At 41.2% G+C, this 22188-nt stretch overlaps 1 protein-coding gene across 2 annotated transcripts; it reads right to left on the reverse strand.

Moving 5' to 3' along the window:
• Positions 1 to 1961: 1961 nt before the first annotated feature.
• Positions 1962 to 20352, reverse strand: LOC306647819 (epidermal retinol dehydrogenase 2). Of its 2 annotated transcripts, XM_079117341.1 has the most exons (7): positions 20217 to 20352; positions 16301 to 16647; positions 12802 to 12933; positions 9615 to 9714; positions 6315 to 6459; positions 4789 to 4914; positions 1962 to 2290 (listed from the first exon to the last, which is right to left on the reverse strand). In XM_079117341.1, the coding sequence occupies exons 2-7, from the start codon at positions 16631 to 16633 to the stop codon at positions 2197 to 2199; spliced, it is 930 nt and encodes a 309-aa protein (XP_078973467.1). In that variant the 5' UTR covers positions 16634 to 16647; positions 20217 to 20352; the 3' UTR covers positions 1962 to 2196. The 2 variants fall into 2 exon arrangements, with proteins under 2 accessions (XP_078973467.1, XP_078973468.1); XM_079117342.1 differs by lacking the exon at positions 12802 to 12933.
• Between the last annotated feature and the right edge of the window lie 1836 nt (positions 20353 to 22188).

Below are 22188 nucleotides of genomic sequence, written 5' to 3' on the forward strand. Positions count from 1 at the left end.
TAAGTCACTGAGTCTAGGTATTTTAATGGCAGCTTGAGCTGAGATAGCATTACAATGTAAAACCACACCTCAAACAAACAAAAATCCCCCAAACAAAAAAGCAAACATGGTCGCACATTTTTACCTGAACTCCTCATAGCAAGGATTCTTCTTAGTGTTTGAGCAGCACAGTGAGGCTAGGATGCTGGCTGGCACACCCTAGAGGGCAGTGTGCCCAGTCCTGGGACCCAGCCCTGGTCCTGCAGAGCTCTATCCCTTCAGCCTTACTTAGGTGCTGGGCTCTTGATCATGGTTTTATTAGAACTAAATTTCAGCTGGAAATGAGTATAAAACACATGTGAGAGCATCCATTCCCCAGGGCCATTAAATCACCTTGTTATTTATTATCCTCTAGAATCCTCTAATTTACATGTGGTCTCTTCTCATAGAATAGCCTCAAGTGAATCTGAATTTGTTTAGACAATTTTATGGGTATTGTAAAACCACAATTGAATTTCAGGCCTCTGTAGCAGCCCAGCCAAGATGCACTCCAATTAGAAATAATTGCTGCTAATGCTGTTATGATGTGGTGGATGCCCACTCTGCCCCCCAGACCTTTGTTCTGCTAAATCCCCTAAGAGTCTCTTCTTTATTCTTCAACTAAATAGACAGGCCCCCAGAATATACGCTCTTGGAATTGTAATATAGGAGCAATATTGTGCTTCTCTCTTAATTAACCTTGTTAACCAAGGATTTGGAACATCAGTTGGTTAGTCTAAGAGGGCCTTTGATCCTCTCAGAACACATCTATAGTTGGGTAGGGTGCTTCTCAGTGAAATGAAATGCCTTGTATTCTTAGTCACACACCACACCAAATACCTTTTTCATTTTTTGAGTCATGATGTGATATTCTTATTTAATGAAATGTTTATAAAGTGCTTAGCTTGGCACTGAGCAAATTAATATTAATGTTCATCATTATTATCATAAGGCAGTTCCTGAAGGCTGAGTGGAAAGGAAAGAGAGGAAATTCAAGATGAATCAGTTCACACTTATTCCAGACCTCATACTGCCCATTGCCCCTCTAAGGGCAACAATTTACCCTTAAGAAATTCAAATTCTCAATTTTTGGGGGTCTTATAGGGTCTTCCCTCACATCCCTTCCTGCTTCCCAAGAAGGCAGGGACAAAAAGGTTGCTGTTTCTTGCATTGGGAAGGTGTCCCCACCAGTCTGGGAAGGAGTTCCAGGGATATGGTAATTAACATATTTTTCTTAATCTTGCTTTTAGAATTAATCTCCAAAGCATGAAAGCAGTTTGCCAGTTGATTACACTGTAAGAACACAATAGCTTCGAGGTGAGGGCAGAACTGATGAATTCAAATGCATAAAATTGCTCATTCTGTGGAAAAAATACCTCACCATGAATCCCAACTTGAACTAAGTTAAACACTTAAAATTAACCACAAGAATATTTTTGGGGTAAATTAGCAGTAATAAATCTAATTCTGTAGAATTTCATTTTCTGAGTAAGATGCAATCATTCTTTGATCTCTTTTAGGGAACAAAATGGGAGCCCATTTGAGAGTTGGTTCTAGGATCACTGTCTAGGAGGACCCTTCAGGAAAGGACTGGTAAGGTTCTCTGACACATGGCTCTGGATGGACCTTCAGCTGGACAACCGAGTATCCAGGGCATCAAAGAAGCAAGCAACTGTGAAGCTGCTTTGGCAAAAAAGACACGGGGGACTGGCATTTTCTACATTAGGTAATCAGGGTTCCAAATGGCCAAAACTGAGAGCAAGATGCTGGGAAATCCAGACCTCTGTGTAGCATTCAGGCTACTCACTGTGCTCTCCCCAACCCCTCACTACCTAGGCAGGCTCAAGCACATCCACCTGCTCTATAGGAGCCACCCCTGTGGTAGCCAAAGTATAGGGGAGCTTAAAGGACTGTATCTCTCTCACGCATCTGTTACAACTGGAAATGACACAAACGGACTACCTTTATTTTTTAAATCAAAACAACCAATCTCAATAAAAAAGGAGATAGCAATGTTACTTTCAAAAGCATGGGTTGAAAATTCTAGTCCAGATAGCAGAAATAGGAATGGTACTTGTCTCCAGATATATTCTATTGTTAGACAAGATTACTTTTCTTATTTGAAACAAACATGATGTAGCAATGGGTATCAGATGAAATCAGTCATAGAGTTGGTCTTTAGACTTTCTTCTTTTGGCCAGTGAAGCCTTCCATTGCCTCTAAGACACCGAGGTAGTCACCTAGGAGCAGTCCTGTCTTGATGGGCAAGACACTAAAGAGAACAGAAAGAGTAAACTTTCTTGGTTACCATTCATGAAAACATCTTTGCTCAGCTGAAAACTATCACTGCTTCCTGCAGATGTAGTCAGAGTTCAACCTTATTATTAATACAGGGATACTTGCTCAAAGGGTCTCTATTAGCTCTCCTGGCTTTACTGGCCTTGTTCAATTAACTTCTCATTTCAGTTTCTGCAGCATTACCACCCTATGTAATGACTGAGAGGAAGCAAGCATGTGCTTGTAGGCATGGACTTTGGAGGTAGATGCATCTGGCTGGAATCCCAGCTCTGTCATTTGCAATTCCAGCCCAGGCAACTTACTTAGTTTGCAGGCCTCAGTTTCCTCAAAGGCATCCACCTTTCCTTCTTGGACTACCATGAGGACAAGATGTAACAGGCCCTCACCTTTGGCAAGACCAAGGTTCATCTCCTCCATCCCCACTTGCCCCACAGATGCTCATGACCATCACTCAGATATAAACTCTGCTGATCTTGACTTTCAACACTGCAGAGTGAGGAAATGTACAGACAGGTCCTGTACACTGAGACTTGTCCTAAGGGTACGGCAAAGAAAAGGACCCTGAACTTGCTGTTCCTCTGTGGGGCCACCCCAAGATCTCTAGCTGGTTCAGATCCTCCCCAACTTCAGGTCTCTGGACAAGCATTAATTTCTTGGGGGAGTCATCCCCCAGCACTGCACTTAAGTCTCAACTGGTTCTCCTCTACCTCCCACTCCAAGGTTCTTTTCTGGCTTTGTGTTTCTTCATGGCACTTATGATAATCAGCATACCTTTTCTTTTTCTTTACTTTTTTGTGTGATTCTTTCCCACCGTCCATCCCTGAGAGGGCAATTTCCATTATGATGGTTCTTTGCTATAACAGCAGGTCCTGGGGTAGGGAGTGGTAAATGGCACACATAAAGCTCTCTAAATGTTTGCTGAATGATGAAGGAGTGTTTCACATGATCCTCTTCACAGGGTCTCTTTGTGTTTCCTCTATCCTTCTCAGGAACTATCTAGCTCTCTTTCCATAGATGGCTCAGAAGTCATGTACACTAAATGCAAATATAACCTCCACAATTATTCAGAGTAGAAAAACTAAGTTCCATTCTCTTAGAGCTTGCCTTTACCATTAGGCAAGAAGTATTCACTTGTGAATACATGCACTATCTGATAAATAGTGCATTACTTCATCTAAATCTACAGCTCTGACAAACTCTGTATCTACACTGTAAATGAGGAGGCCTGGAGAATACACAGCATGCTAGGAATCACAGACTTGATCAACGTCAGAATAATAACCCGGGATTTCAAACTGCTTGTCAGAGACCCTTCACCTTCCCTCACACGTCTTTCCATCAGTTATATTGATCTCTCCTGAGCTAGGTGAAGCCTGGAAAAGGATAGAAGGTAAGACAAAGACTTTTGGTTCATTGCATGAAGTATAGGGCCCCAAAGTCAAGGTCAGGCACTAAGCCAAATACCCCAGAAATTTGTGGTATGGACAAAATAGGCAATAGATAATTAATCTAATGGCATAAATAATAAAATCTAATGATATAAATAGTCATTAAATAATGAGAAAATAAATTTCCTTATTGCAGGAAGGGCAATGGCTGCTAGCCATGTGGTGAACACAAAGCACTGTACCTATACTCAAATAATTGAAGAATTGTCAGCGTCAAAAGGAGTGGAATTACATGTAGAGCGGGGAGCAGGGCTAGAACCAGCCAGAGATAGTTAAAATGAGACTGGTTTCAACTCAACAGGTCAGTAGTGGAAAGTGCTTCCTTGCAAAAGAAAAAATTCTATGAGGACAGACATAAATGACCCATCACAGTCTAGAAGATGTAGTGAGATAATGGATACAGCACTCAGTGAGCCTTTTCCTGTATCTGAGACAAATGTTCCTAAGCTGCAGCTGATGAATTTCAGCACTGAAACCCAATGGAGAGCACAGAAGGGTGGGCAAAAATGTTTTTTTTCATGCTTGTAAGTGGTGGTTTTAAGTTTTTTCCCTCAGAGTTCTTTAAACATCGTATTGCTCAAATTTATTATCTATTACCAATTTTATCCATACCACAAATTTCTGAGGAATTTGATTACTGTCCAGCCTTCACTGTTGGACCCTAAACATGAGGAAGCCTGTGCACAGAATCTATTCCAACATGATCATTTTATGACGGGAACAAGAAAAAGCATCTCTTCTAAAGACATGATTTCAATTTGCCTTCCTTAATTCAGGAAATTCAGTTCTTTTTATAACAATGAAATATACTAAGATAGCAGCAAGTGTCCAGCCCCTTATACTGGACTCATAGGAATCATGGCAACTGTGAAAGTTTGGGATTAGGTCAACAAATGGGGTCCAAAAATGGGATCAACAGGATATAGAAGATTTAACAATTTTCAAAAAATTGGCTCTTGGTATGATTTGGATTAAACTTTTGAATGGCATGTTAGGAAAGTAAAATAAAAACTGATACCACTACCTTCTTAAAAACATCAGGAAGTATAAAAACTTTGGAATGTACAAATACATCTTTTCCTGAAGAATAGCATCTACTATTTTTCTGACAACATAGTCTGGCTCCAGAATTGGCAACAGCATAGGACACCTAGAGTATAAACAAACAAACAAAATCCAAATTAACAAATTAATTAAAATGATTCTTTTTTAAACTATGAATAAGAAGGTTGTAAGACATTCTCAATTATTTCTTTTCCTTCCAGATTTCATCTATTTCACCTTTTTATCACCTTATTATCAACATGGTGATTTAAAACATACTTAGACTTGGAAAGGAAAAACGATGATTCTGATGAAGACATGGATGTCACAATAACACTGATATGAAACCATATAAAAAATGGTCTAGATGTTGTAAAGTGAGTCACTGGGAACACACTGCCTGCTGTCTTCATGAGGTGGAGAATTGGGCATTTGTGTCTGCTATATCCTGAATGTGTTTCCTCCCAAAATCACATGTTGAAGCTTGGGTCTTTCGAATTAGGAGAATGGAGCCCTAATGAATGGGTTTGGTGTCTGTTATGGTTTAGCTATGAGATATCCCCCAAACACTCATGTGTGAGACAATACAAGAACATTCAGAGGTAAAATGACTGAGTTATGAGAGCCTTAACCTCATTATTAAATTCATTCGCTTGAATGAATTAACTAGATGGTGACTGTAGGTAGGAAGGGAGTGGCTGAAGGAGATAGACATTAGGGGTGTACCTTTGGGTTATGTCCCTGATGAGCTTATCTCTGTTTCCTGGTAGTCACATCTTGAGCTGTTTTCCTCTGCCTCACGCCAGGCTGAAGGCAATGGAGTCAGCAGTCTGTGGACTGAGACTTCTGAAACTGTAAGCCCCAAAATAAACCTTTCCTCCTCTGAAATGGTTCCTGTCAGGTCTTTTGGTCACAGCAGTAAAAAAGTGCCCTCTGAGAAGAGCCACAATAAAGATGGTCTCTCTCTCTCTCTCTGTGTTTCTCTATCCCCCAAATTCCTCTTCTCTCCAAGTTAGTGTATAACAAGAAGAAAGCTGCCATATGCAAACCGGGAGGAATACTTTCACCAGATACTGGATCTTGGACTTCTAGTCCTTAGAACTGTGAGAAAGAAATTTCTGTTGTTTAAGACACATAGTGTATGGTATTCCATTTTAGCAGCCTTCAATGATTTCTAGTCCTCCTGGAATCAGGGAAGAGGGTTGAATGGTATTGGGCGGCAGAGAGGGATGGTGGCAAGGGTAGTCTGGGAGATAAATAAGCAGATCTGGGATCACAGGGTGGCTGCTAGTTGGATACGTCCTTGATAAAGCATTTGTATTTGATTTAGTAGCTTAACACAAACACATGTGAAGACAGACAGAATTCTGAAACCACTTATACAATCAGGCTGAATGCTAGAAAATCATCTTCTAGACAACTTTAAAAAACAGATAAAACAGAATCAAATGGATAGTCAATCATTTTTAACAATACTGTTACTTCGGAATCAAAAGGCATACTTACTTTGTAGTACAACCTTCAAACATTCCAGTTTTTATAAAAAATGGGCACACAATTGTAGTCTTAATCCCCTTTTGTTTTAGGGCAAATGTTTCTACAAACATAGATTCAGCAAAACCAATGGCTGCATATTTACTTGCACAATAATCTGAAAGAGACAAACAATATTTATGTATATAGGTGTTATGGTTTAGATATGAGGTGTCCCCAAAAAGTTCATGTGTGAGATGACACAAGAAAGTTCAGGGATAAAATGATTGGGTTATGAGAGCCTAAACTTAATTGATGCATTAATCCACTGACAGGGATTAAGGCAGTTAGGGTGTGGTTGGAGGAGGAAGGTTACTGGGGGTGTGCACCTTTGGGGTATATATTTGTCCCTGGAGAGCACAGCCTTCTCTCTGCTTCTTGAATGCCATGTTCTGAGCTGCTTTCCTCTTCCACACCTTTCCACCATGATGTTCTGCCTCACCTTAGGCCCAGAGCAACAGAGTTGGCCATCTATGGACTGAGACCTCTGAAACTGTGAGCCCCAGATACATTTTTCTTCCTATAAAATTGTTTTTGTCAGGTCCTTTGGTCACAGTAGTGAAAAAGCATACCTTGTTTTATTGTATTTTGCTTCATAGATAATATCTTACAAATTGAAGGTTTACAGTAGTTTGCATAAGTCTGTTGTTGGTGTCATTTTTCCAACAGCTCAGATGCTCATTAGCATATTTTTAGCAGTACAGTTTTGTTTTTGTTTTTTTTTTTTTTTGGTACTGTGGATTGAACTTAGGGGCACTTCACCTCTGAGCTGTACCCCAACCCTTTTTATTCTTTTATTTTGAGACAGGGTCTTACTAAGTTGCTGAGGCTGGCCTCAAACTTGTGATCTTTTTGCCTTGACTTCCCAAATTGCTGGGATTACAGATGCACATACCCAGCAGCAGTGGGTTAAGGTATGTACACATTTAAAAATATAATGCTACTGCACCCTTAATAAGTGACAGTATTGTGTAAGCTAACTTTCATATGCATTGGAAAATTTAAAAACCAAACCAAACCAAACCATGTGACTCACTTTATTGCAGTGGCCTGGAACCAAACCTGCAATATCTCTGAGATATTCTTGCATTCTATAGTTTTAAAATAGAGTTACATTAAAGTTTACTTATAACACTAATAGCAGCAGAACATGTGACAACAGTTTCAGAGTTCTTGTGGTATGATCTGGATCTACCTCCATTGGAAGAATGGGGAATGAGTAGGAAGAAACATGGTCAACAGAAGGTCAGGTGAGAATGACCAAGCCAACCCCAATATAGGAAGGTCTGCAGGGCTGCTCCTACAGGCCACACTGCTAGACTTACTTACAAGTTAGTGACTGTCTGATCCTGTGTTAGCTGTTACAAGGGGCACAAGATGTGTATCCTGAACCTATCTCAAAAAACTTAAAGCCCACTGGGAGAAAAAGACATTCAAAAAAGAAAATAAATCAGGAAGTCATGTAGGAGTCTAAGCAAGAGAGGTTAGCAAGTGCTGTGATAATCAGATCAAATGATCTTTCAACTATGACTACCTTATTGTGACGAGCAGTAGCCTAACTAGAATTGGAAATGGAAAATGACAATTCTAATTATTATACTGATACATATATAACCACATTAAACATTCTAGATGTTTAAAATAAGTTGTTGAAAACAAACTGCTCGCTGGTTCCATGAGAGGCAGAATGTAACATCCAACTATAACTCCTTCTTCCACCTTCAGAAAAGAAACAAGGGACTTCCTAGCTTCAATGGCCATCTCTTAAATACCTTGAAAATGCAAGGAGAAGTGGAGAATGGAACTAACATTGGTTTTGAGCATTCTGTATTTAATCACCTTTGCTTCAAGAAAATACCTGGATATTCAATTTGCTGAGTGAAAAAGATGTGGAGAAGAAATGGCATTGAGGTAGATTAATACTTTCCTTTACTTCACAGTCAAAAGGGGAATACTTACTTGCTATGTTGCAATAATGCTGTTACAACTGACAAGATCCAGGTTTCAGGTGCCAGGTATGGGGCTGTCAGGCCTCAGGGGTGCATAGGCAGAGGTAAGAGGCTAAATGGAGGGAAGGGGACAGGAGGGTCCAGAGCAGCTTCTAGGATGATCTAAGTCATCTGGTATAAATGCAGCTCTTGGAGCCCTTGATTTCTGAGATTCTGATAAGCAGATAAAACCCAGGATACAGAGCATCTGCATTTTCAACTAGCTCTCTGGGGAGGGTGGCTGTGACACAATAGACCAAGACTCACTGTGGGAAATACACACTGTGGGAAACAAGGCTTATGCTTAATTTCTCAGGTGAGCTGGGGGTGGACAAGTCCCATTTCTGAAGGGACATTGTGTCAGTAAAAGGATTAATAGTAGTTGTAAATATTCCTGTGTGATTTCAAAAGCCTGTGATTTATCAGACATGTAAGAGAGAGGTAATAATAACCCATGATGAATTCTGAAAAGGACAGAAGGAGGGAAGTCTAGGTCCAGAGAGTACCAAGTGGTAATATATTGATTGATGTGTGGTTCTGGAAACCCTATTCATATCATTGAGATGCACTGAGTTAAGATGAATTTTGTGAACCTTGAACCTTGACACTTGGCTCAAGTGGATCAGAAGTTCCTGATCACCAAACCATCTTGTCTGTTATCTCAGTATTGCTGCTACAGTTCTATTACATGAGTCTCAGTTGATCTGCTTAAGCCAGGACCCATACCAGCTCCAGGGGACTGCTGGTATGGTGAGGTCAAGATATCTGCATATCCTAGTGTTAGCTCCTGAATTGGGTCTCTCTGGACAAGGATCTTAGTTTATCCCTTTGTCCACTGTCCATGGTGTGATGAAATGACCATTATGTCCTGCAGGTCTTAAACCAATAGAAAAGCAAAAAGGTTAATTTTAGGTTTCTTGGGATGAAGAAATGTTCTCCAAACTCACAGAGATAACCTAATATAAACTTTGGGAGAAAGCAGGTATTCTTCCCTCCCAGGCTGATGACAGTGCCAGGTGAATTTAATTGCTTGTGCAAAACTGTACTGCTAGATCCCTATCTTCTAAATTCTGGGGATTGCATAAGACCTAATGATTCCAAAGGGCATAGTCCAACTTTATCTGATGGGCTGTTTTATTGTACCATGAAGTTCTCAACCACTTATCTTGTTCACTAAGGCTTACTGTACTTTATTTTTAGGGCATCAAGTCAATGTTGGCTATTCAGAATTATCATGTAAGTTAGGGTTATAAAGAATTTTGCAATTATGAAATATTTCTCTTACCTGCCAGTCCATTAACTCCAACTAATCCAGCTGAACTTGAAATGCAAACTAAATGTCCATGGTCATTAGCAATCATAGCAGGTAGAAAGGCTTTGTAAGTCTAAAAAGAGCAAAGAAAACTTTTAACACTTGATACCACAATTGTGCACTTTCATCAGATGTTTATATGATAATTATAATTGAAAATGATTTTGGTTCACAGAAAATATCTGAAGGCACTGGGATATAAAAACTCCAACACCTGGAAAGTTAATTATTTAAACCTGATTAACTTGTTGAATCAATATTTTACTAAGGCAATTCTAATATTATTAAAATTCATGCTTATTTTTGTGTTTGCATTTGAATTTTAAAAATAGTATTAAGACAACAATTGAAGTAGTATAGGAAAATCAGTTGCAATAGCTGCAAACTAAAAACCAATGAGTACTGAAATGATACGATTGTTATTGCTTTTTTCCTTGTTGGCTTCATTAAAAATTCCAAATTTTTCCTGAACATTGTAAGATATCCTGCTGTTGACAGCCATCGAAAAAGAGTACTTTGTTTTAAACTCAAACTCACCTCTACTTCCTTCAATGATAATTTTTTATTTTTATTCCAATTCATAAAATAGAGCATTTGTTAGGACTTACATTGTTTTGTTTCAGTCATGTAGAATACTCTTACCACCTTCATTTTTTTTTTTTTTTTTGGTGGTATTGGGGATTGAACCGGTGGTGTTCTACCACTGAGCTACATCCCCATACTTTTAGTTTTTTATTTTGAGACAGGGTCTTGCTAAGTTGTTGAGGCTGGCCTTGACCTCTTGCCTCAGCCTCCTCAGTTGCTGGAATTACAGGCATATACCACTCCCCCTGGCTAAGAACACCTTCATGTTTGGGAATCGGGAGAAAGGGTGTGCAGGGGAGAGAAATCAGGCTTTGGAGAAGGCATTTCCTGTAACAAAGCAGTAATTAAACACACATGTGGACAACAATGTTAAGAAGAGGGATCTCTCACAGAGGTCAAGCCCCCTTCATTTGCCTGCAATGCACAAAATTTCAGAGAGAAACTAACACATAGCAAGAAGTGGAAAATCAAAACAAAGAAAAGGAAACAGCACAGCATAACAAAAAGCATTCTGGTTCAGGATCTGCATGGGTCCCTCTGCTTCTCAGTTGGGATGCTGCCTTTGAAGGTCTGGAGCCTGGTTGTCCTGCAGCTCTCTGACCTTCTGGTAACTAAATCACATACTGTGCCTGGTTACCTGGAGGCACTCCAAGGATGTACAAGAACTTGCCAGAGTGAATGGAGAGCACGGGAGGGAATTGCAGGGACCAGGGAAACACTGACATTTAAGGAACAACTAGAAGTAAAGAAAGAGAAAGAAAAGAGGAGACCATGAAGGAGACTGGGGAAAAGCAGGAAAAGGACACAAAAGCCATAGGAGTAAAGAGTTTAAAGGGGATTGTAGTCTTCATCTTCATTTGCATATAGCATATGTATATATGGCCAGAATGAAGATGAAGTCACTATTTATATATAAAATACATGTACATAAACACATATGTGCATATATATGTATATATATGTGTGTGTATGTATATATATATATATGCAGAGGAGAGGGACATTTGGGACAAGAGAGATCATCTGCAGTAGATCCTATAGGAACATGGTGGCACCTAAATTCTGAATCTTTCCATTTGTTTCCTGAAAATCATACAGAACACCAAGACTACCACCAGCACTATTACCCTTTCAGCAAAAGAAGGGGAAGAAAAATGTCTAAACTCCAAATTACATTTAAGGGCGGCCAAAGAAGAGTTGGGTGGGAAAGGTGTGAGGAGAATAGAGGGAGCTCAGAAATCTCCAGCAAATGCCTCCAGGGGAGAGCCTTGCCCAGGGAATGAGCTCTGTGAGCAGGGCTGGAACAACTGGATCCAAAGCTGAGAGAGGCCTTAAGAGGTCACATGCCTGATGTGAGGGGCCTGGAGATGGTCGGTGTCAGCAAAGGCCAGGAAAACGCAACTTGTGGGAGTGGACGCATCTTTTTGGAAGCCAGAGCTGTATCCCTTAAAATTGGTGGCACATGGTGCTATGGGGAGAACCTCTCCTTTCTAGTCAGATACCGAGTGAGGCCTTGGTTTGCCTACAACAGGTGTGCTATTAATAGTGCCCCCTTTCATTTTCCAAAATGTCCCGGCTACAGCCTGGTGAGATAGCACATGTCTGTAGTTCCAGCTACTCAGGAGGCTTACAGGAGATGATCACTTGAGTCCAGGAGTTTGAGATTAGCCTGGGCAAGTGAGATAATATAACCCCCAAATAAATAAATAAATAAATAAATAAATAAATAAATAAATAAATAAATAAATAAATAAAAAGTGTCCCTGCTGAAGCAAACTGTAAAGTTGTAAAATTACCTTGGTCATGCCACATACTATGCAGCCTGGAAAAAAAATCTTTATGTTTTATGATCCCTTGTACATCTCACTGAACTGTTTTAAGGAATATATCATCTCTTGATATTCAGGGAGGAAGACTGGCTCCAGGATTCCCAAGATACCACAATCCACAGATGCTCAAGTTCCTTGAATAAATGGCATGGATTTGCACAGAACCTATGCACATACTCTCCTATATTTTAAACCATCTCTAGATTACTTACATTTAACACAATGTAAATGCTGTTTAAAGAGTTGTTATATTGTGTTGTTTAGGGATAATGACAAGGAAAAAATTTAATTGTTTTGAGTATTTTTGATCTATGATTGGTTAGGTCCATGGATGTGAAACCTGTGGATACAGAGGGCTGAGTATACAGGTGACCTGTCTGGAATAGTCACCAAACATTTGCCACAATCAATAAATGGTAGTTCAACCATTAAGGCAGTTTTATCTCTGCAGGGGTCTCTGAACAGAGGTTCTGGAGTTAGAGATTGAGTTGGCTCAAAAGAGGACAACTGAGTAATCCTGGACAAGACCAAAATTAAGATATGTTTGATAGGGGCGTAGCTCAGTGGTAGAATGCTTACCTAGCATGTGAGGCCCTGGAGATTATCATCAGCACACACACACACACAAAATTTTAAGAAATCTATGCTTTATTTAGAGTCTGATGTTGTTAAAGAGCAAGAGGAAAGTACAAAAGTACTTTGGAATGACTACTGTTACACAAATTATGAGAAGAAAAAATAATTACCCATAAATGTGCTTTGAAATTCACATCGAATGACTTTTCCATAAGCTCATCTGGACTGTCGAGGAAATTTTTCCCTGTTACAATTCCAGCATTATTGATTAGGATGGAAACATCACCAACTTCTTTTTTAACCTGAGTTAAATAACAATACCATCAAAATAGTAATTCCTCATATAATTTACGTTTTATTTTCCCACAGTTGCATATCTCTTTTATCCTTAACTCATACTGAATTTATGCATTCTATAAAGTTTATTTCCCTTGTGATGTCAACTGAATACTAGAGATCCAAAATCTGCTGCTTTTCTTCTTCTTCCTCCCTCTTAGATTAAAATAGTTCCATTGCTGAAATGCTACTTTACTTTTACACTTAGAGTTGTTCTTATACTTTGTGATCAGTACATTTTATGAGCTCTGTTAGCAGCAAATCATCTTAATCCATGTGAAGGGGCATAAGAACAGCTTTACCATGAGCAAATGGCACATAGATCAAGACCTGCCACACATAATATGGGAAAGAGTAGGTAATAAACAAGAGAAAGAAGGATAATTTATGTTTTACACACACAGCACAGATTAGAATCTGCCTGCCCTTTTCAACAGGCTGGTTTTCTTCTCTCCAACTCAAATTTTCAGGTATAAGATCTATGAGTCATGTGTGTTGCTGTAATACAGGTTAAGATAGGTATTCAATGGCTTTTATTTAGGAAATAAAAATTCTGTGTGTAACACTGGAACCTTTACCCTTTACCAAACTGTCAGTGTGTAATCATTGTTTTATGTGAGAGGTTGACAGAGGTCTTTCCAGGCGGTGGGACTCTCCCTGTATTCTTGTATGTGTACTGAATTTTATCACTGTAATTCAGATCACACAGTAGTAGTCTTGACTCATAAGTCAGAGGGAACCACCCACTGTGGTGGCCATGTGCTCTTACAGGAGGTTCACAGAGGGCCACTTACATATCCAGCAGTGTGTGTGTGTACATGTGCACCCGCCTGTGTGGATGACACAGAGTTATCACTGCAGTATGGCAGAGGGAACAAGGCATCACAGAAGCCAGGTAGAAGCTGTCATCTTTGTCATCTGCTGTGGTGGAAGGCCTGGTTCCTGGCATCAGGGTGAGGTGTGTTAAGCATTTAGACTACCTGGGTCTGTTGCCCAGGAAAAACTGTGGACCGAATAGAAACTAGGGGAACCTCAATTTAAGTTAGAGTTTTCAAATAAAAGCACTGGAAACTATTAACTACAAGCCTGATGTGGAGAACAGCTAAAATATTTCATTAAATCCAACTTGGACAACAGTCAAGGCCAGAAACGAGTAGATCATTCCATCTGAGGCAAAAGCAAAAGCCAGAGAAGGATCTGGGCTGAAAGAGGGCACCAATATTAAAGTCCAGTGTCCTAGATCAGGGTTAGGAATGGAAAAGCCAGAAGTTACACCAGAGAGAAACAGGTTTATGTACTATAACTTAACTGTTGATGATGAATGGTAACACAGTAACATGTTCATTCTTGGAATGAGAATAAACTTGCTGGCACTGTGTTTTTTTATAAGGGCCCAGTGGTCATACCTTAAGGAGAATGCAACAGATTCTAATTCTTAAGTAATTTCCTCCCCGCCCCCCCTCCTTCTCTTTCTTCCTTCCTTCCTTCCTTTTGCATTCATCATTTTTCCTGGTGTTAAGAGTGAGGCAACAGTCTGTTTAACCCTGTATGACAACTCTCTAAAGACCAGCACATGAACTGTGCCTGTTTGGGCTCTCCCTCTGCATGCCCACACTATGAAAACATGAACCTGCTGTGAGTCCATTGGGCTGTCATGCATGTTACTGTTCAGCTCTAAACTGCTAAGATAACTGCTTTGTATTTCCCAACCATGGAGGTTTCCCAATCACTTCTAACTAGGGGTAGTTGGCAGTAGGAAAGGTCTGCTTCTACCAGTGGCCATGTTTTCTAAGATCTTGAACATTAGGAATCAGAACTCAATTTTAAAAAATTTTGACAGATGCTATGATTTTTCTGTTTTTTTTTTTTTTTTTTTTTTTTTTTGAGCTGTTGAATTTAATGATGCAATAGGAGGAATGCCAAGCCAAACTGAACCTGAATTGTTTTGTTCAAGGATCACTGTCATTAAACATATGGTTAGGACAGTCCCACATGTCACATCAAAGATAAGTGACAATTACCTAACTGCAGTCTCACCTTGTGTTTACTGAATTGCCAAAGAATAGGGCTGGGCCTTCTGAATTTGAGGCTAAGTTATGATCCAGGGACACAATTTCTAAATGCTGTTATACTGCTCTAAAAACTGTCTCCTTGGTCAGTCTCCCAAGGGATACTTCTTAAGAATTCTGATATGTCCCTGTTAATCCAGAAAAAAGAAGTTGAAATGGTTAGCTTATAAAGATGGGGAGAAACTGGCTTCCCCTGAATTCAGAAGAGCACATCACTGATTCTTTACAAGACCCCAAAGTTATAAAAGCTGAATAACAAGCTAGTACTATGATGTGCTGGACCACTTCAGAAGCCAAGCAGCTGAACAGAACTAAATTACAGATCCAGGAGGAAGGAGGCGATTATTTATAGAGCACTTCACAGTAGTCTGCCTCACAGCTAAAGATCCTCAGTGTTTGAACATGAACCAATTTTTGTTTCAGACTGGCCAGAGGAGTTGGTGGTGGTCCACGTAAGTCAGTATGCTAGGTGATCAGTGCTTCATGTGTCAGCTGCTGAATCTGGGAGGTTGGCTGCATTTGAAGGGTGGTTCCAGCATAAAACTATGTGAGCCTGTCAGGTTTTGGATCTCCACATTGTACTGGGCAGCCTGTGATTGGAGCTGGCAAGAAAATACAAGATGGAAAGACAAAACCTCACCTGGCTGTGACCTGTAAAGCTTCCCACTAGGAGGTGAAGGAGGAAGTACCAAGTTCTTGGTGGAGCATGGAAGCTATGGGAGAACTTTGCAAAATAGTTGGGTTGCTTGCAGCAGACTGGTTTGGTTCCTCTCTCTCACTAAGTTGAGCAATTCTGAGCCACAAAGTGGCCCAGGAGAAAGTGATGTGTGGAGTATGCATGCCAACAGAAGGGCAGAGGTATCCTTACAAGGCAAAGAGATATGCCTGTATGAACTGAGAACTTCCTTACCATTTGGCATATCAGAGTCGGGGCCATGGATTTGCTATTTATTAGTTGTATTTCTTAGTTAAGCTAAATGCCTGCTCTAAGCCTTAGTGTAACAATTAGCGGAAGAAGGAAAATAAAATGTTTTACTTTATAACATTATGATATGATACAGAGTACTTAGCACAGCATATTTCATACAGTAAAAACTAAAAAAATCCTAAAACCCATTCCCCCACAAAATTATTTTTTAAATTAAAGGACACCAGAGATAGGCAAATGGGCATTAAAAAAGGCAAATTAACAACCAAAATGATGCAGGCCAAATTGTTTACATAGGGTTCTCACTACCGATAAAAAACAGTCTCTGAGATTTACCTGATTGGCCACTCTGTATACATCTTCCTTTCGGCTACAATCACAGGTATAGGCATGCACCCTCGTGGCTCCAGCTTCCTGGGCCATCTGAAGTGTCTCCTCATTTCCCTCTGTATTGATATCCCAGAGAACAAGCACAGATCCCAGGCGGGCAAAATGCAAGGCTAAGAGCCTCCCAAGTCCACTCCCAGAGCCTGTTATGAGGACTATTTCACCAGCGACGTTCTTCCGTGGCCTTGGGATTAAGACAAAGATCAGTGCCTCCAGAATACTAAACAGTGATTTTCCTAAGAAAACAAGCAATTTTCTTGCTGATCTCAGGTTGGAAGACATGTTCTGGCTGACACCTGTAGAGCAGGAGAGAGAGTTTGCTCACTACATGGAGTTCTACTTTCTGGAGTAGTGAAAGTAACTGAGAAGTCTGACTTAAACATCTCTGTAGGCTCTAAACTCAGAAGGGGAGAAACCCACAGGGTGACCCATATCTTGTCAAGTCCCAAGCTCTGCATGTAACTGTTCTCCCACCATGTTTTGCATGACAGAAATGTTTATTAACTGGGAACTGTAACCACCACACCTAAATTTAACTCAAAGGACACATTCATTATTTCTCCCACTTAACCTTGAGTCCGGTTGAATGATTTGGCTTCAAGTATCTTGGTCACGTTGATGACATAACTGCTACCTTTCTGGTTTTGTGTGTTTTTTTTTTTTTTTTTTTTTTAGGTTTGTACTTTCTCATCTGCACTGTGCTTCTTTTTTGCCTTGCTACTTAAAATCTGAGATTCAACTGGAAAATGTAAAACTCTATTTGTATAAAGTGTTTGAAGAGAAGAAATAAAATGTCCTAAGCCTTTTCTAACTGATTCACTGTGAGCACCATATATCCCTTCCCTAAGCTCTGAGGACCCCATGCCACCAGCTCCCTGTCACTTATAGGACATAGGTCTGGATCCCTGCCCTGCCCTGGTTCTGCCCCGCTGTGAAGCCTGGGGCCTTTGGGGGCATAGGGTGGCATAGGGTGGTTCTACATATGAAGTGATAATATATTTCATGCTTTACCACAATCTTGGTTCACAGGAAATATTTCACAGCTGATATAACATTTCTCAAGTTTATAGTGTTGCTCACCAAGAGGTACCCAACAGGTTTTCTGAATGAATACAAGATCCCCATGTATGACAAAATTATATAGAGATCCATGCTTACATCTTGCTATCAATGACTCATACTTTAGTGAGAAAGAGTTCGTAAGATAATTTGCTAACAATTACCTGAGAAAGAAGGGAAGGTCTTTATTTTCTCCATGATGGGAAGATATATTTAACACTGAGCATACTGTGCTGAGGGCAGAGGACTTCCCTGAATGGGGTGTTCAACTGAGAGGTTCAGATGAAGACACAGGTATCAGGAGGTAGAAAGAGTGAGGAGAGAGCAGCAGGTCTTCTCAGGCTGACTGAGGACCAATGAGTTTCTATTAGTGACTATTATTATCTAGTTGCTATGCACAACTTGATTCATCTGCAGGAGGTTTGGTGCATGGCCATTCTTAGGAAATGTTGGAAATACGTGATCTAAACTGTTGTTATTGCTTAGTCTACAGATGAGATTAAGGATCCAAAAGAATATGTATGGGGTCTGTCCAAAGTCCCTGTGCTAGTTAGTACAGGACCAAGTTGGTTCATTTGTTCTGTTTATTGAGCACCAACCCCGAGTTGGTTCTAACTCTAGTCTCTGTGGTGGAAGGGGTTGGTAGCCTCTTATTTTCTCTACACTGGTGAGCTAACAAGTTGAAGAAACAGATCTTAAATGGTTAACTACATTATTAAAAGTTATGATGTAATAAAGAAAAGTGCAGGGTGCTATAGGGTGGATGACAGGAGAGGTGATTTAGATGGGGGCCTGGTAAGAAGCAAGAGGGAAGGTTTGCTGGGAAGTGACCATTAAGCAGATAACTAAATGATTAATGACAGGAAGTAGAAAGATTTGGCAGTAGCTTTTCTGGCAGGGGACAGAATAGTTTATATTGAGGAGATTTTGCTTTGTGCATCCAGGGTTGTCTAGGGAACAAGAATGCTGGCTTGGGAGACACGAACTTTCAGGTCAAACAGAGTGTTTTCTGCTGTGAACACTGGGTTTTATCACTCTTTGTGTGAGATAGCCTCTCTGCCGACTTTGCTCTGATATATTTTTATAGGGAAACTTTCAGATGATTGATTGGGCCTCCCAGGCAATGCAGAACTTGGAAAGAAAGTGTCCTGAAGGAGGACTCTTGTTTTAAATATAGACAAATGGAGCATGTGCCTGCAGACCTGCAAGGGTGTGGATCATACTGTGTACAGTCAGCGCTTCCTCCTATCAATACTCCTTCAACACCAGGTGACTTGTATCAGGCCACCATGCTTGCTTTCAGGCACACTATTATATAAGTCCATGCCAGACAAACAGACATGTACTCAGTGATCTCTAGCATTGTGGTGATAGACAGAAATCTCACCACTGACCAGTGTGACATGAAAAAACTCTTTAGGCTATTATAGACTTCATTATTCCACTGTCACAATGTTAGCATAATGCAAGACCTAGAACCAATGCATAGTTCATCACCATCTTGGCAGATGCCTCCTAGGTTTTTAAGAGTTAGAAGCATGGGTTGCCCCCATTTGGGGTTTAGAATGCCTGCTATGCATCCATACAGGCAGTGGTGAGGTCTACAGACTAAAGATTGGGTTGGAATTTTGCATCTGTCACTGATTTTTTTCTGCAACTTTGGTAAAAACTATTTCATGTCTTATGTCTCAGTTTCCTCTCCTAAAAAGGGCAATTCTAATAGCATATACAAATCCTCATTTCAACAGCAAACTAGATGCAGGAGTAAACAAGCGAATACAGGTAAAGTATTAAGAAGCATCATATGGTCACTACTTGTTCACATGAAATGTCTGAATGAATTCTGGGGAAAAAAGGTACTGTCCTGCACTTAGCCCTTGCTGGGGTTGGGGAGAGGGTGGAGAGGTGCTGGTTTCATTTCAAAGTCACCAGGGTGCACATCATCTCCTCCTCTGATCTCTAATCCCTATAAGGAGGCACAACTATAATGTGGACATGAGAACAGTGCCAGGCACATAATGACAGAAAAATGAGTATTCGCTACAACTATGATGGGTATTCCCCTTGGCACATGAATTAATGATCCCTGGCTATATCACTGAAAAATTGTTATAGTACTAATCTTTATAGTGAGTACACTTAGTTTATAATGTAAATATAAATGTATATTTACAAACCAAAGTAAATATGTTTCCTTATTACTGTAAAGACTCTTTCTTAGGAAGATACGAGAGGATCAAATTTAAATTTAATCAATCTCAATACTGGTCTATAAGTCTAAAAGGTGAACTTACTCGGCACAATGTAATTAGGGGCTGTCGGCTATCCGGGGCACGACAGAAGTTCTGTCCTGGAAAGAGCATTGGTCGGGGACCTGGGGCAGGGAGTGTGGGGTGAAAAGACTGCCAACAACAACTTCTGCTGAAAGGGGTGATTTAGGGGGTGGTGGGGGAGCGGGAGATGCATGTACTGAGCATCAGAGAGCAGAGATCTGGGCAGAATGGACCCTGAAACAAGAGCGACCAGAGAGACATCCCTTTCTTACACTGGCGGCTCATCCCACCGTGAGGTAGAAGCTTGATCCCGCCACAGGAGCCAGGACCTTGGGGATATTGCAAGTCCTGAGCTCCTTGGAGGTGCCTTGCTCTCTCCGGTTTGGTTCCCCTCCTGCGATCCGGCCGCCTCTCGCCCGCCCGCGCCCCCTCGCGCGCGCCGGAGCATTTAACTCGCAGGCCCGGGAGCGGTATTCATTGGCGCCACCCGCTACGGAAGCCAGCTCCAGGGACCCGCGACCTCGACAACTCACCCAGCACTGTCCCCTCTGTTGCTCGCCGAGAAGCCGGTCTTGTCCGCCCCAGGCACCGCGTCCTTGGCTGGCAGCTCAGTAATGTTCAGGTGTTTTTCCGAACGCGGGCGGGAGCCCAAGTCCAAGGGCGGGGCTGGCGCGCCCGCGGCGAGGGTGGTGCGATCTGTGGAGCGATCTGTGGAGCGGGTGGGAGAGTCAGTGTGTCCCGGCGCGGCGTAGGCCAGCTTTCTTTTCCCAGGCGGGTCGATTTTGGAGGAAATTAGATCGTGGAGACCGGACGCGCGCTTCCGGTCTTCATAAGTTTAAATGTTGTAAAAATCAGGCTGCACCCTGGATTATTAAATCAGAATTTCTGGGTTGGAAGGGACCTAGGTATTAGCATTAAAAAGTTCCTTCCCTAGGTATGTTTGCAAAGTACATCCTCTGAGGCTGGGAACTAGACAACAAAGAGGAGGCTAGAACTCGGGTTTGTGAGGCGGGGTCGGGTGCTGCCCAGGCAGCGGGCAGCAGGGCACTGGTGCGGAGCTCCCCCGCAGCTTCTTACTTTGGCACAAGGGATCCAAAGGCAAGGGCTTCCCAGGCAGGTGGGTGTAGGTAAGGCATGTGGGCATGAGCTTGGGAGCTATTGGAAGGTGGGTGGGTGCTGGCAGGAGCCGTCATTGCTTTGGCAGGTGGCCATGAGGAAAAGGGAGAGGGAGACTTTGTTTTAACGAGATGATATTGAGAAATAAAAATAGAGTAAGTCACTAATGTACTCTGACCTGTTTATCGAACATCTCTTGTGTCCGAAGACTCAGAAGATACAGCAATGGTATTTGTCAAGAAGAAAAAAGATAAATATCCAGATAAATTAGTGAATGATCTAATATAAGCATGTCACCACTGCAATTGAAATGGGTGGCACAAGGAGTAGAGATGGCAATAAATTTGGGGATATTGAAGAAAAAAACAGGGAGGCAGGATGAGATTAGGTTTGGAATTCACCTGTGGGCTGCTGGGACCCAAATAAGTGCTGAAGGCTCAGAGGAGAGCGGGTTTTAGCAGCCTCTATCTAGGACAGGTTTAGGGGTAGGAGAAACTGCTTATTTGTTCTTTATTTGGAAGAGAAGAAACAGGTACATTTTATAACCCTAGAAAAATAGTTCAGGGAAGATCCTTGAGTGTCTTTCCAGTGTTTGGGAAGTTGCTTGGTGAGCAGTCAAAAGTGTTCAAGTAGCTGTTCTGTGGGAAGATGAATTGGGGTAGGTGTGTGTGCATTGGTTTCAAGTCTTCACCCAAGGGCATGTTCTGTGCATGGCCTTGGGAGCTGAAGAGCTTCTCAGGAGTGGGAGACATGTTCATCAACTGCACAGTAAGAATGATAGACATGTATCTCAGGTGGCTCCAGGGCCCATAAAAGAGGGACACCTCACCAGTCTGGTAGAGGAGACCTGGGCTGGAAGGGTCTTCCAAATGCCGGACACAATGATGCAACACCTGGGAATGAGAAGGAATGGAGGAGGCACAGAGAAATTGACTGATGGGCCACAGGTCATGCAGCCTGTCTGTGAGTTTAAATGGGTGGACATTGGAAAACACCAGCCTTCCATCATCTTCATGGTTTCTCTGAACTGAATCCTAGGCTGTCTTCTATTTCTGATCAGAAGTTGAGGGTGGACTTCAAGGAAGAAATCTTGAGTGTGATTAGCAAATACAGGTTGTACACAATGGGGGATGCACTATTGAGGCAGTAAAAGCCAGAAGCCTTGCTATATGGGGACTTGATACTAGAAAACTTAGGGGATTGGCCAGCACCCTGAAAGATAAGAAAGGACTTTTAAAAGTTGTTTTTTTTTTTTTTTGCAAAGGTGAGAAGTGGGAAATGGATAGTTTATGATGGAAGATGTTTAATAAGTTTGCAGACATGAAAAAATAGTCTAACCACTTTTTCAGTTTCTTAGACCTTAAAACCAAAGAGATGCATATAAAAAAG

Source organism: Sciurus vulgaris (genome assembly GCF_902686455.1).
Source record: "Sciurus vulgaris genome assembly, chromosome: 1".
In the NCBI taxonomy this organism is placed as follows: Eukaryota; Metazoa; Chordata; class Mammalia; order Rodentia; family Sciuridae; genus Sciurus; species Sciurus vulgaris.

Excerpts from the sequence above, each read along its gene's own strand:
- LOC306647819 (XM_079117341.1), bottom strand. The coding sequence starts at position 16,633 with ATGTCTTCCAACCTGAGATCAGCAAGAAAATTGCTTGTTTTCTTAGGA. Across the intron at positions 4,915-6,314 it reads TTTGAAGGTTGTACTACAAA|GTGTCCTATGCTGTTGCCAA; the intron begins GTAAGTATGCCT and ends TTTATACTCTAG. Across the intron at positions 2,291-4,788 it reads TTCCTGATGTTTTTAAGAAG|TGTCTTGCCCATCAAGACAG; the intron begins GTAGTGGTATCA and ends TGTTCTCTTTAG.